General features: G+C 31.8%; 1 protein-coding gene across 1 annotated transcript in view; it reads right to left on the bottom strand.

The window, feature by feature from the left end:
- The window catches only part of LOC111046311 (transcription factor E3), a 173,578-nt gene that overhangs the window by 8,898 nt on the left and 147,757 nt on the right, over positions 1-16,923 (bottom strand). Inside the window, 4 exon segments of the mRNA XM_039442877.1 lie at positions 2,694-2,747; positions 2,749-2,860; positions 8,989-9,064; positions 16,489-16,642. Coding sequence (XP_039298811.1) covers positions 2,694-2,747; positions 2,749-2,860; positions 8,989-9,064; positions 16,489-16,642 — 396 coding nt within the window.

Below are 16,923 nucleotides of genomic sequence, written 5' to 3'. Positions count from 1 at the left end.
TCCAAAAAGAGAAAACGACGGGACAAATAGCTTCAGCATGGTTTTTTATGTTTTTAATGTATTTTTCTGGGAGAGAACTGTAAAATGGAAGTAGAATTCTTTGTGTAAATATATATTTTTAAAAATATGTTGCAATAACTCTTGGCGGGCCGGACAAAATCTATCCGTGGGCCGTAGGTTGGAGAGCCCTGCTCTAAAGCAAAATAAATAATGTTAAAATAAGTTGTTTTTCAAAGTGGATTTTCATTAGTATTTTTCATTCTGTATTTTCAGCCGGTACAATGTTTTGTAATAATATTATGTTGTGCGAAATGAATTAATTTTTGAATTGAATTGAACTTTATGTTGTTGATCTTGTAAGTCTCTGAAAAATTGAAAATATTGTAATTACATTTTTAGGCCTACTTCAAACAGGAATATTGAATGAAAAAGACTAAGAAATTGTCAAAAACCACTGATTTATTGATAATTAGAAAGACCGGTTTCGGTTATTACACCATTGTCAATCTCTGATAAACTCTTTTTTATTTATCAGAGTTTATCAGAGATTGACAATGGTGTAATAACCGAAACCGGTCTTTCTAATTAACAATAAATTTATTTATCAGAGTTTATCAGAGATTGACAATGGTGTAATAACCGAAACCGGTCTTTCTAATTATCAATAAATCAGTGATTTTTTGACAATTTCTTAGTCTTTTTCATTCAATATGAATAATTACCACAATATCAACTTCTCAACTACACAAAAAGTCAAACAGGAATTATCTACAACATAAAAGATGATGTATGCCAAACTTTATTTTGTGAATCTCGTATAGGGTTTTTGATAATACAGTATATCTCATGAGATTATTTGTGTGATCTCAGAGAGAAAGAGTCGTCCCACTAACAGTGGATCTCAGAACTTCCATGTTGTCCTATAATAGGGTTTCTACCTGTTGTCTCCAATGTATAATAAATAAATGATAGTAGCGAAAACAGACAAACATAACTGTATCACTGCCTTGAATGGTATTTCAAATGGAAAAGAGTTATCTCATAATAAACATTATAATGGATATTCATCGATGCTTTTTATAAAGTCATTAATTATTTTCTCAATTCAATTGTAATGAATAAATAATCCTTTTTCAGATATCATCATGGTCTACCATAAAGTTGTATGCTGAACAATATATACTGTACAATGTACATTTATAGCAGTATAAATCAATCGGTAGACCTATGTAGGTTCAATAATACCGGGTGACCCAGAATAACGGGAACATTTGAAAACGCCATTAAACATTAGTGGGTAGGGCAAAAATGATTTTATTCAAACTAATGTAAGGTTCAAGACTTGCCATTTGGGAATTATTAATAACATCTATCACTTTTTGACAATTACTTCTTCAAAGTGGCTTCCTCCTGCACGAATACACTCTTGAAATCTACTGTGTTGAAATTCCTGAACGACATTGCTGCAACATTTCAGGTGGAATATTGTTAATTTCACTTTGAATTGTCTGTTATAATATTCAACCACAGTTATTGGTCAAGTTGTGAAAACGTTTAATTTGAGATAGCTCCACAAACAGAGAATCGCAGGTGGACAGATCATGGGACCAGAAAACGCAGATGTTGCAGCGATCAATGAGGAATCGTCAACACAGATTTTTCAAGAGTGTATTCGTCAGGAGGAAGCCATCTTAAAGAAGTAATTATCAAAAAAAGATAGATGTTATTAATAATTCTCAAATGGCAAGTCTTGCACTTTACATTAGATTGAATAAAATCATTTTTGCCCTTCCCACTAATGTTTTATGGCGTTTTTAAAAGTTCCCGTTATTCTGTGTCTCTCTGTATAACTTGATTGGTTTCAAAAGTTTTGATACAATATAATATTACAATATGTAACCAACAATAATTCTGAAAATTATCAGATTCACAAACTTGAATAATGGAATGAATATAGTATGGATTTTAATTATAGAATTACTAGTACCCTGGCAATATTTTTTTATAAATAACTAAACTTTAAAGTTACCGTATTAGAATACTCTATTAGGATGGATTTTATCCTATTACTGTGCAATTGGAAGATTCGCAATTGTAGGTTTAAGTGAGTAGGTACAATTCTTTAAACTGGTATATTAGTTATATCAGAATGATATTGAAGAAGGCTGGTGAATGAAAAACATTGTTTTGTAGAACCCTATTGAATTAAATATGTAAAAAAATAAAAGAATATGATAAATAATATAATGTAAATATTTGATCCTATAGTGAGGTGCACGTTATAATGACAGTATTTGATCAACTTTGGTTTTGCTATCCTTGTCTATCATTCGACATAGCCGGTGGTACTATCCTTTTCTAGGTCCACAACGAAGCCAATTATGTTTTTGACAGTGTAGAAATATAATTATTTAATGCAGAGAATCGGCATCGCTATTCTTCTATCTTTATCCACTGCCATTATAACGTGGACCTCACTATAGTATAATTTTTATATATATTGTAGCCTTCAAATGAAACGTTTCTCAATCATCAAAATAACGCTATTAATTCTCTAGAGATAACAATCATGTAACATTCTCTACAATTTGTTTAAGATTACGTTTCTCATAGAGATATTAACAAAAATTTTTGAAAGATCTTGTCATTGATAAACTGAATAATAAAAGAATATAAATAATATGTGATTATACCTTTACACGACTACAAAGTATCTCGTTTTCAGTCTCAAGCTCTACGGTTTTAAAATTGCATTTGCTTCAGTTTTTGGACTTCTTGCTTCAGAGCTTTTATATACTCAACAGAAGATTTTAGAATCGTTCCTTTATTGGGTCGGAAGTCCCTCACTACCTCAAAATACCTGAAAAAGAGAAAAAATTGTGTCAGTGATAATTAAATTAATTATATCCATAATATTCATTCTAAAACGTTCATAAATGAGATCAACTCAACATAAAAATGATACAATTTCATAAATCTTCAGTCTCATTAAGTCATAAAGCTGATGTTTTATTAACTTTGAGTTTATATACTATTTTACTTTGTACTTTCAAGCACATGAAGTTATTTTGTGAATCCTTGGCATATGACTCCGTCAACATCAATAACATAGGATGAAAATTATTATTGTTTGGAGCTCTTTTATTCATTTCACATTATTTTTAGCAATAACTTTATGAAAGAACTATGATATTTCACTCCATAGGAGTCTTATTAGCTCATGAGGTTAACATACACATTATACCTGCACTAATTGACTAAATCCATCGGCTTAATTAATTTATTTATTCAATAAAAATACCGATAAGTGTGTATAGGTGCTTCTGAATTTGAAATACATGCCATAAAAATGATCTTGTAGGGCACAAGGTATAATAAATACGTAATAATGTAATATGTAGCGTCAAAATCCACTCTTCAACATTTAATATCACAATATAAGAGTTATTTGACAGATATCAACATAATATTATAATTATTATTTAACGAAAATCCTGATTAAATGCTGTAAATCACCCCGAAGACTTTTATCTTTTACTGCAAATATTGACAACAGAGTTAACAGCTAGATGGAAATTTGATGATAATAAAATTATACATTGATTAGCATTTGAACAATTGCAATCTCCATTTTAATTCCATATAATATTATACTAGATAAGATTATAATTATTGACAATTGACCAACAGTAGTTGATTCATAGAGATGGTATATCAGTAGCTGGTAAATTGCCATTTCAGTAGTTCGTCAATTCGGTATACAGTAATATCTTCATTAAAATTTACGGTATACTATGAACATAGATTTTGTGGAATTTCTCCATATAGAGTTGAAATAAAAGCGATATTGTCAGTTCCACATAATCTGTTTGAGCAAAACTAACTTAGAGTCTAACAAAAATGATGATGATGCCTCAAGTCAAATCAAATCAAATATCTTTCTATTCACAAAACATAATACAAATTTATAAAATTCATTTAAACATTTAAGTGCATTGAAACTTTAGATTGGCTGAAATAAATGATGAGGAACTGACAATATCGCTTTTATTTCACCTTAGTAATATTTTTCTCAGCCTAAATGCTTAGACAATTATCCATTTTTGTGATAAATTCCAAATTCTGATGAAAATAACTACAGTTTGATGGGTTTGTCAACCTGTTGCCAATGTTTTATGCAAAGTTAATCTTTGTCACAAACTGTATCTGTAATTGTATCTGTAACTGTATCTGTAACTGTATCTGTAACTGTATCTGTAACTGTATCTGTAACTGTATCTGTAACTGTATCTGTAACTGTATCTGTAACTGTATCTTTTACTGTATCTGTAACTGTAACTGTAACTGTATATGTAACTGTATATGTAACTGTATCTGTAACTGTATCTGTAACTGTATCTGTACTGTATCTGTAACTGTATCTGTAACTGTATCTGTAACTGTATCTGTAACTGTATCTGTAACTGTATCTGTAACTGTATCTGTAACTGTATCTGTAACTGTATCTGTAACTGTATCTGTAACTGTATCTGTAACTGTATCTGTAACTGTATCTGTAACTGTTTCTGTAACTGTATCTGTAACTGTTTCTGTAACTGTATCTGTAACTGTATCTGTAACTGTATCACAAACTGCATCTGTAAAGGTGCGTACATATGTACGCGCCTCCAACATGTATCTGTAACTGTATCACAAACTGTATCTGTAAAGGTGCGTACAGATATACGCGCCTCCAACACGCTCCGCATTCGCTCCGCAATCGTTCCACGCACGCTCCGCACTCACTCCGCTATCGCTCCGATCATGAACGTTACGGGAGATGTTAGCTCTTCTCGCGTTCCACTCTTGCTCCCCGGTTGATCATCAATCGATCTGCTCTAGTGACGTTCGATTACGGAGCAAAGCGAAAGTCTGGACGCACCTTAACTGCATTACAAACTATATCTGTAACTGTATCTCAAACTAGATTTTAATGTTATATAAAATAGTTTTGTATATAAGTACGGTATGCAGTACTCACTGTTCATTGTTCTTTGGTAGAAGCGTTCCAAGCTCCTTGATACGATCATTTATGTTGAACCTTCTCCTTCGTTCAACTGAAATTAAAATATTTTAGATAAGAAAAATGAACTCAAATAATGAAGCATTGGAATTTGAAAATCCAACAGATATTGGAATAGAGGTTTTCCATTGATAATGTAAGACAACATAACATGAATTATCACTGTGTGGTATTTTTAGGATGCTGCTGATGTTACATATAATAAAACATTTGAACAATTAAATTACGACAAAGCTGTCAGATCCGTCTGCTATCTCGTAATTTAAGTGATTATTAATTAGCAGTTCGTAATGAAAACCAACATTGAAGAGTATTATAATAAAAATTAATTCATTTACATATTCAATGTATGTGGCTGGAGGAATTTTCCTATCTCAGAAATTGATGAAAATGTGCTACCTATTTGGATGTTATTTTAAAAATGTACGTTCTAACAATCTTCATACTGTGAAACGTGTGGTTTTTCTATAAAGAACTTTATTGATAACACTGATTACAGATTGTTTATAGAGAATATTTATTATTTTGTATAAAATCTATATTAATTTCATACGTTTCTGCTTACATTAGGCTCAATATTTCCATGACTGGTACAAAATGACTATCTCATAGTTCTGATTTTGACTGTGATATCCATAATAATTTCAATTTCAAATTGAAACTGTAAAACTGTAAAATTGTAAATTTTCCAAAGTGACCGGTTTCGTGAAATTTGCAATCATACATTTAATTGGCCGCCATTTTGAAAATTTACATCGAAAATTTTTTATTTTATTTTTCAAAGTTGAGTCTTTATGGCATAAATATTCATGACAAATTTCAGATCAATATATCATATCGTCGTTATTGAGATAAAATTTCCTAAGTGGAAAAACAAAATGGCAGCTATAAGGATGACCGCTGAGTTTTGGACACTTAGAATACGACATTTGTAGTCTCCTATCATCCAGGAACAATACCCTAAAATATTCGACACTACTTCTGAAACACTCTGTATATTGTCTAATCTTTCATTAAGTAGCCTATTAGAACGCAAGTAGGTCTACTCTCCACCACTGATAAAATATTCTTAGTAGCTTAGAACACAAGTACTCTCTTGCAACTTCACTTAAAAAGTTGAAGTGATAACATTATTTTCAAGCTAGTGAAACGGATAAAACAATGTAATCCTCAAATCGATTGAGATCACTACTAGAAGCCTACATCAACGAATCAGGAGGTACATCATCACAATAACATATATATATAATTGGTTTATGTAAAGAGAAAGTGTAGACAACTGATTATTATCATTTATTGTTCAGTGAATTGACATCTCGCCAATCTCATTCTTCTGCTAATCTCTAATTGAGATTTGTGTGCATAGAAAGATTTGAATCTGCATGTAACAACTTCATGACTCTAATAGACTATCAGTAAGTGATAGACAAATTTATTAGAGACATGCCCACTCTTATCTTTCAGAGTTCGGTACAGAGAGACCTAAATGGTCTTCTTTTATATCTATGTTGTATTGTGTTGGATTATAGTATTGACAAAACGTGTGTGTAATGTAATGCCTAATATTATCTAGTTGACCGAGCTAAGTGAGGTCTAAGATCAAGTCGACGGTTTTGCATTTCTCTTTGTCTTTATATGTTCAAATGTTGATATGTTCCGCATTTACGGTGAAACGCGGTAATAGATTTTCATGAATTTGACAGGTATTTCGTTCCTTTTTAAATTGCGCGTCGACGTATATATAAGTTTTTGGAAATTTTGCATTTCAAGGATAATATAAAAGGAAAAGGATCCTCCTTCATACACCAATATTAGAGTAAAAATCAGACTATAGAATTATTCATCATAACCAGCTGTCGAGTGGATTATAAATTGCATGCAATGATGCATACAATTAATATCTCAATGTCACTTGGTAAAATATCAGCTGTTGTGTGGACTATTAATTGCATTCAATGACGCATACAATTAATATCTCAATATTACTTGGTAAAAAATCAGCTGTTTTGTGGACTATTAATTGCATTCAATGAGGCATGCAATTGATAACTCGAAATAGCATAGTATTTTCTCCCGATTTTTCTCTGCTTTCAACTCGGTAAGCTTTTAATGATAGTAGCATAGATGTTTACAATAAATAATTAGCATTGTCGGTACAACAACCCAAACATCCATTAGTTTTTTACACACTGATATCTCGCCGACACGACAGGACAGGACATAATTTACTCTGATTGACAGTATTAGAGAATGCTGTGGTTTATAACTGCGCGAGGTCTACTATTCACAGAACTACTAGTTTATTGTATGACTGTAATTTTATTGTTCTGTAAATCTGTGATATTTTCTCTTACCTTACGATGACCATGGGTATATGTATAAACGCTCACTACAATAAAGAATTAATATTGAGTTCAATCGAATTGTTAAAAAAATGATAAATGGTAAAATTTTTTCAAGCTTGTGACACCCAGACTTCAGGAAAGGAGAGGTTGTTTTTAAGGCAGGTCAGTTTAAAAAATATCTTCTTCTATAATAATAAGAGAGAGTAGGTTGTGTTTGTTCGTATCAAAACATGTCAACTTGTGGATTGCATACCGGTAAAACGGGAATGATTTAGTTCTCCAAATTTTGCACATAGATTCTAAAAATATCAATCTCGTGCACCTCGAAGCCCAAATTTCAACTTTCCTTCTAGAATTTTCCAAATTTCAATCTTCCTTCTAGAATTTTCCTTCATTTTCAGAATTAATGTTCAAATTTTATTCATGGGACATGGGAATTTTATACAACATAGCATACATTGTTGTCATAAATACTAAAATTGATGTATTGAAAAATCAATATGATACTGTGAGGTTTTCAAGTATTATGTCTTCTACAGTTTCCAGTTATCTATTATATTATAATAATGGAAAAAATTGGCTATCACTTACGTGATAGGAATACATGGATGACGCATCTTCACGTCTGAACTACATTGGACTGATTAACTTGAAAATTTGCATGAAGATTCTCAAAATACCGAGGATGGTTGTAGGCCTTAGATTCTTCAAGATTTCAGTAGGTCAAGTTTTCAGTTTATCAAGTTTTTAATTGAACCCTTGCGGAGCACGGGTGACCTGTAATTGTATCTGTAACTGTATCTGTAACTGTATCTGTAACTGTATCTGTAACTGTATCTGTAACTATATATGTAACTGTATCTGTATCTGTAGCTTTATCTGTAACTGTATCTGTAACTGTATCTGTAATTGTATCTGTAACTGTATCTGTAACTGTATCTGTAACTGTATCTGTAACTGTATCTGTAACTGTATCTGTAACTATATCTGTAACTGTATCTGTAACTGTATCTGTAACTGTATCTGTAATTGTATCTGTAACTGTATCTGTAACTGTATCTGTAACTGTATCTGTAACTGTATCTGTAACTGTATCTGTAACTGTATCTGTAACTGTATCTGTAACTATATATGTAACTGTATCTGTATCTGTAGCTTTATCTGTAACTGTATCTGTAACTGTATCTGTAACTGTATCTGTAACTGTATCTGTAACTGTATCTGTAACTGTATCTGTAAATGTATCTGTAACTGTATCTGTAACTGTATCTGTAACTGTATCACAAACTGTATCTGTAAAGGTGCGTACAGATATACGCGCCTCCAGCACGCTCCGCACTCGCTCCACGCACGCTCCGCACTCGCTCCGCTATCGCTCCGATCATGAACGTTACGGGAGATGTTAGCTATTCTCGCGTTCCACTCTTGCTCCCCGGTCGATCATCAATCGATCTGCTCGAGTGACGTTCGATTGCGGAGCAGAGCGAAAGTCTGTACGCACCTTAACTGTATCACAAACTAGATTTTAATGTTGTATAATAGTTCGGTAGGCCTCATATAAGTACGGTATGCAGTACTCACTGTTCATTGTTCTTTGGTAGAAGCGTTCCAAGCTCCTTGATACGATCATTTATGTTGAACCTTCTCCTTCGTTCAACTGAAATTAAAATATTTTAGATAAGATAAATGAACTCAAATAATGAAGCATTGGAATTTGAAAATTCAACAGATATTGGAATAGAGGTTTTCCATTGATAACGTAAGAAAACATAACATGAATTATCACTGTGTGGTATTTTTAGGATGCTGCTGATGTTACTTATAATAAAACATTTGAACAATTAAATTACGACAAAGCTGTCTGCTATCTCGTAATTTAAGTGATTATTAACAAGCAGTTCGTAATGGAAACAAAGATTGAAGAGTATCATAATAAAAATCAATTCATATACATATTTGTATGTGGCTGGAGGAATTTTCCTATCTCAGAAATTGATGAAAATGTGCTACCTATTTGGATGTTATTTTAAAAATGTATGTTCTAACAATCTTCATACTGTGAAACGTGTGGTTTTTCTATAAAGAACTTTATTGATAACACTGATTACAGATTGTTTATAGAGAATATTTATTATTTTGTATAAAATCTATATTAATTCATACGTTTCTGCTTACATTAGGCTCAATATTTCCATGACTGGTACAAAATGACTATCTCATAGTTCTGATTTTGACTGTGATATCCATAATAATTTCAATTTCAAATTGAAACTGTAAAACTGTAAAATTGTAAATTTTCCAAAGTGACCGGTTTTCGTGAAATTTGCAATCATACATTTTAAATTGGCCGCCATTTTGAAAATTTACATCGAAAATTTTTTATTTTATTTTTCAAAGTTGAGTCTTTATGGCATAAATATTCATGACAAATTTCAGATCAATATATCATATCGTCGTTATTGAGATAAAATTTCCTAAGTGGAAAAACAAAATGGCAGCTATAAGGATAACCGCTGAGTTTTGGACACTTAGAATACGACATTTGTAGTCTCCTATCATCCAGGAACAATACCCTAAAATATTCGACACTACTTCTGAAACACTCTGTATATTGTCTAATCTTTCATTAAGTAGCCTATTAGAACGCAAGTAGGTCTACTCTCCACCCCTGATAAAAAAATATTCTTAGTAGCTTAGAAAACAAGTACTCTCTTGCAACTTCACTTAAAAAGTTGAAGTGATAACATTATTTTCAAGCTAGTGAAACGGATAAAACAATGTAATCCTCAAATCGATTGAGATCACTACTAGAAGCCTACATCGACGAATCAGGAGGTACATCATCACAATAACATATAATTGGTTTATGTAAGAGAAAGTGTAGACAACTGATTATTATCATTTTTATTGTTCAGTGAATTGACATCTCGCCAATCTCATTCTTCTGCTAATCTCTAATTGAGATTTGTGTGCATAGAAAGATTTGAATCTGCATGTAACAACTTCATGACTCTAATAGACTATCAGTAAGTGATAGACAAATTTATTAGAGACATGCCCACTCTTATCTTTCAGAGTTCGGTACAGAGAGACCTAAATTGTCTTCTTTTATATCTATGTTGTATTGTGTTGGATTATAGTATTGACAAAACGTGTGTGTAATGTAATGCCTAATATTATCTAGTTGACCGAGCTAAGTGAGGTCTAAGATTCAAGTCGACGGTTTTGCATTTCTCTTTGTCTTTATATGTTCAAATGTTGATATGTTCCGCATTTACGGTGAAACGCGGTAATAGATTTTCATGAAATTTGACAGGTATTTCGTTCCTTTTTAAATTGCGCGTCGACGTATATATAAGGTTTTTGGAAATTTTGCATTTCAAGGATAATATAAAAGGAAAAGGATCCTCCTTCATACACCAATATTAGAGTAAAAATCAGACTATAGAATTATTCATCATAAACCAGCTGTCGAGTGGATTATAAATTGCATGCAATGATGCATACAATTAATATCTCAATGTCACTTGGTAAAATATCAGCTGTTGTGTGGACTATTAATTGCATTCAATGACGCATACAATTAATATCTCAATATTACTTGGTAAAAAATCAGCTGTTGTGTGGACTATTAATTGCATTCAATGAGGCATGCAATTGATAACTCGAAATAGCATAGTATTTTCTCCCGATTTTTCTCTGCTTTCAACTCGGTAAGCTTTTAATGATAGTAGCATAGATGTTGACAATAAATAATTAGCATTGTCGGTACAACAACCCAAACATCCATTAGTTTTTTACACACTGATATCTCGCCGACACGACAGGACAGGACATAATTTACTCTGATTGACAGTATTAGAGAAGGCTGTGGTTTATAACTGCGCGAGGTCTACTATTCACAGAACTACTAGTTTATTGTATGACTGTAATTTTATTGTTCTGTAAATCTGTGATATTTTCTCTTACCTTACGATGACCATGGGTATATGTATAAACGCTCACTACAATAAAGAATTAATATTGAGTTCAATCGAATTGTTAAAAAAATGAGAAATGGTATAATTTTTTCAAGCTTGTGACACCCAGACTTCAGGAAAGGAGAGGGTGTTTTTAAGGCAGGTCAGTTTAAAAAATATCCTCTTCTATATAATAAGAGAGAGTAGGGTTGTGTTTGTTCGTATCAAAACATGTCAACTTGTGGATTGCATACCGGTAAAACGGGAATGATTTAGTTCTCCAAATTTTGCACATAGATTCTAAAAATACAGAACAATAAAATCTCGTGCACCTCGAAGCCCAAATTTCAACTTTCCTTCTAGAATTTTCCAAATTTCAATCTTCCTTCTAGAACTTTCCTTCATTTTCAGAATTAATGTTCAAATTTTATTCATGGGACATGGGGAATTTTATACAACATAGCCTACATTGTTGTCATAAATACTAAAATTGATGTATTGAAAAATCAATATGATACTGTGAGGTTTTCAAGTATTATGTCTTCTACAGTTTCCAGTTATCTATTATATTATAATAATGGAAAAAATTGGCTATCACTTACGTGATAGGAATACATGGATGACGCATCTTCACGTCTGAACTACATTGGACTGATTAACTTGAAAATTTGCATGAAGATTCTCAAAATACCGAGGATGGTTATAGGCCTTAGATTCTTCAAGATTTCAGTAGGTCAAGTTTTCAGTTTATCAAGTTTTTAATTGAACCCTTGCGGAGCACGGGTGACCTGCTAGTATACAATAAAAACTCAATATTGTGAATTTCAATCAACAAGATATTAATATTTTCTCATTTTTAGAGATTCTCTCGAATTTTCAGAAATAAAATCAGTTTCATAGCTACAGAATTCAATCAGCTGCAGTAGGTTTTGATATTCCACTCACAGACACTGTATAGTTTTATTAAGAATAAAAATATAATATATTATTAGTAGAAGAATCGTCATTTTCTCTCTGCAAATAATGGTAGTTAAAATAGTAGATTTCACATGCTGATCTTGCATTGTAGTCTATTGCATGTAACAACGGTTTCCCAGGTTAGTGTTTAATGAAATTACGTTTAGTAGGTGAAGGATCATTTGAATAGCATGTACCTACGTTATTTGTATATAGTAACCATTTATTAACTGCAAAACTCTCAGATAATTACTAGCTGGGCTATAGACGGACCACAAAGTAACTAGCATCAAACAACGTTGTAATTTAGCTTTTGGTTGTATTGTTGCTGCGATAGTTTTTGATGCTAGTCTGTATTGTAATTAATTTTTGTTCTCTTTGGCTACAATATTGATTGAATGAATTTCTCTTATGTGGCTCCAGGACCTCTCAACGTATTATTAACTCACTTTTGTTCAACTAGTCCTGATTATCATACTCTTAATTAACTACCCAGCTGGATTTTGCTTCTCAAGTGTTCGCACATGCGTGTTTGATTTGAGATGAAGCTCTGATTTTTCAACAAGATCTTTGTTGAATAAGATCTCCAAATTCAAACTGAAAATATCTTCAAATCCAAACTGAAATTATCTTTAATCCAAAAATTACATTGTTGCAATGAAAAATACAATTCATGTAACGGAACGTACGGAGAAGACTATATTCAAGAGGGTTTATCTGCATGTATACTTTTCTGTAATGGATATACGAAATCTATAAATTTGTGTTTGGGGGTAGGCTATTAAAATAATACAAGATTTCCCAACTATATTTTAGTTCCACATAAAACATAACGTTCTAGAAAAACGTTTTCAACTGAAACTGGATTTCCTGAGGGGCCTGTTTCTATTTTCTTGGACAATTGGAATGGAGCTTAATCACAGAAACTGAGAAAAATATATGATAGCTTTTATCCAAATCTATAACAGTTTCCAAATTCCTTAACAACGTGATGAGGAAACTTTTATTTTCTTATAAAATGTGAATTCATAATATTAAAAAATATCATAAATATTTATCAAAAATATTTGTTAAAAATTTCAATCAACTTTTCATACAATTGGAACTCTTTCCTAATTTATCAGAAGTTATTGTGAGAGGTAACAAGATTCAAATAGATTCATGATTAGGTCTATCTTATAAACTGAAAACTATTTACTATTTGGTAGCTCCAAAGAGAATATGATACTCTTAGTTTCTATTTTTGTTTTGGTTAATATTTTTCCATGATAGCATGACTGATTCAAAAAACTCATTCTTATTCTGAAGCAATGGAGCTTATTGTTTCATTGACGAAAACCTGCGTTTTACAATTATGAAAATCACACGTGATTTAATTTGTAATTCAAAAGCATTCCACACCTATTACTGCTCAGAGCCCCTATAAGGTAAACTGGTAATAAAATCAAACTCAAGTAACTAATTCTCTAATATTATTAACAGGAATGTTCTTTGTAATATGACACGGAATTCATGAATATTATTCAGACCATAAAAGTTCCATTTCACTGTATCATCAGTATGGTAATCAGAATATGACTAAGAATATTTTTTCCATGATTATGAATCTGAAATCAGCAGCTTAAGTTTTTTATGAGTGATTAATATAAGTTATCGTATTTTCCTGTCATCCACAATAAGGAATTCTGAAGAGTTTTTAATTATCTTCCTAGTGTAGGTACTTGTCAAAGTAAGTTCAAAAAGCATCAAATACATTTTTCAATTTTATATGGTAGACCTGAGTAAATTGAGTATACCTGACTAGAATGAGAATATTTATATCTGAAACCTGAGTTGCTTTCTCCAGTAAGAAAATTGTCTTGTTGACAGTGTAGTAATTACTTCGATTCCAATAATTGGAAGAGCATTGTCAGAAGCCTTTTTGTAAGAAAATTTAGTGAGTGAGTTTAGCTCATGTCTACCAATAACGGTGTATACGTTTTCCTAAACTTTAAACACTTATTACTTTTGAAATAATGATCGGATCTCCTAGTACCATATCTCATTCTTCTCAGCTCGTCAAGACGGTTTATTTATTTATTTTATTTTATTTTATTATTCTAATTTTTACAAGAAACACTGAATGGGAGAGAAAAACTAAGGATACTCCTTGTACTATTTCTCTCCCAAAGGAGAGAAAAACTAAGGATACTCCTTGTACTATTTCTCTCCCAAATTTAGATAATTTAAAAGTCCGAAATTAGGTTATGATCCCACTTTTCTGAAATTTAGTTCTTTTTCACTCAAAAACAACAGAAACTAAGAATTTTGAATTTTGAAGGTTGAGAAACTGAATAGAAAACAAAAATATTACACTGAAATCACTAATAATTGAAAAATGTTCACGTAATTTTACAAAATTTAGAGCCAGAAAAATAGAACTTATTATTCACCACAACTGATTGAAATCATATATTATATGTCAAATTAGTTGAGAAAAAGATAAATTCTTTCTTGAGTGAATTTGGTCCTTATATTTCCATGCAACAAAATCGCAAATTTCTTTATTCAGAGTTGCGTATCTTGTGAAATAAGTGAGATGAAAAATTCGAAAGGCTGTAGATAGTTTCTCCACTTTTCACTCCCGTGATGCTTTTATAATAATGAAACAAATTAGTTATTTGTGCAACTAGTACGCAAAGTGACAGTTTGCTGCACCGAAAGAAACGTTTACGCACGAGCCGTAGGCGAGGGCGGAATGGTTTCTTGAGTGCAGCTGCAGAGTAACTTTGCGCACGTATTTCACATTAAATTTTTCCTACAGTTACCATTGAATATATGAGAAGTGGTTGATTATGGGTAAAATTATGGCTGAAATCCATCAAATGTTTGTCTGTATAATTTTGTTATTAATAACAACTTCAATAATTTATTTAAACTTTATAATCCAATTGAAAATTAATAATCGATCATTTATTCAAATTAAAAATTAAATTAATCCAATTAATTTGAAAATTTGAATAATTTTGAGTAGATCTCAATTTATAAATAATTTTTCACGCAATCAATTTATGAATGAAAAAATATTTTTTGAAATAATTAATAATATTCAAAATGTATAATTTAATTTGTTCTCATTTTTTCTTATTTGAAAATCAGAAAAAATATAGATAGAACAAATTCGCATTCAAAATACACGCCAACAATGGCAACAGCTGATTGGGATGGCTGCAAGATAATACACAAAGTATTAAGAGTACGCAAAGTACTACTTTGCGCACTGGAGCGGAAAAGTGATTCTTTGCGTTCTGTAATCAGTGCAGGAATGATCACTTTTAAGGTAACTGTAGGAAAACTATATTTTCTTTCATCTCTTCTTTTATTGAATTTCAAGACAGTGCGACCCATGATTGTTTCAAAGAAAGCCTTAAATATAGTCTTTTGAATATTTGTCCATATAAAATTGAGGATTTTTTTGAAAAAATCTCCACTGGAGCTTGATGCTATACATATCCTAAGATGTATAATGTGATATGTATCATCCATTCATTCATTCTTCATTGTTTGCATTTATATTAAGTTGACGTTCCATACATCACTAGAGCTTTGCTCTATCAAGTGATTTCATGTAAAAATTGTGTAATAAATAAATTTGATCCGTGCACTCATTATCTTGTAGAGAATTTTCTTCTCTTTTCACCCCCGTGATGCTTTTATTGATAACTATTTGATAAAGTACTGTGTACTCATCATCGTTTAAATTATGGAACCCATAGAGGTTCCAGTGAGACGTGTTGTTTTTGGAAGTGTTTTCACAAAGCAAGCGGTGCTTTGAGGTGTCAGTCCAGTTGAATCTTACACGAATTTTGTTTGTAATTTATTGGAAGAGATGAATGGTGGAAAATAGGTAGTACTTGTTCAAGGTATATGGCTGAGACTTGTATAAAAAACTAAAAACAAAAGGAGTTTAACATGAGACCGGATGTTAATTGATAAGACAGTTACAGAATTTACAGATGCTCTGAATTCGAGCTGAGATAAAAGTCTATTTAGCATAATCAAGACGGCGCGGAACAATAGGATTTCTACAAGGATTTTATCAATGGAAGAGTTGATATTCACACCGGAGCTCGACATTACATAAGTTTGTCGTTCCCATGGAAAGTGTATGAAGGTTATTCCTTACTCATGTTGTGATTATCTTTTTTCTGACGGTCCTTTGCCAAGGCATGAAGGTCGGCTTCCGAGTATTGAGGAGGCTCGGCTTTGATTGGATCCGGGGCGGAGGATCCCGAGTTCAGCGAGATCAGGTGGTCAATGTACATTTCTGTGTTATCCGCCTGAAAAATGCATCAATTTCAAATAAATTTCCCATGTACTTGTGAAGGTGATAGTCATTCATTCATATAAAATACATACAATGCTGGTAAAACAACAGGCGTTTCATTATCATGAATCCAAAACTGCTGCTGAAACTGCAAAACTAGGTACTGCTAAAACTCCAAGAATTGTCCTATATGTAATTACAGAGAGTTGGATACTCTGGAGCATTTTATGTTGCGCTGTCCTATGTACAGATGCTGTAGAATTCAATTTTTAGGTAAATTTTACCAAAATATAG

The sequence above is a fragment of the Nilaparvata lugens genome, chromosome X, assembly GCF_014356525.2.
Source record: "Nilaparvata lugens isolate BPH chromosome X, ASM1435652v1, whole genome shotgun sequence".
NCBI lineage: Eukaryota > Metazoa > Arthropoda > Insecta > Hemiptera > Delphacidae > Nilaparvata > Nilaparvata lugens.
This window is presented reverse-complemented; position numbering and strand designations above follow the sequence as displayed.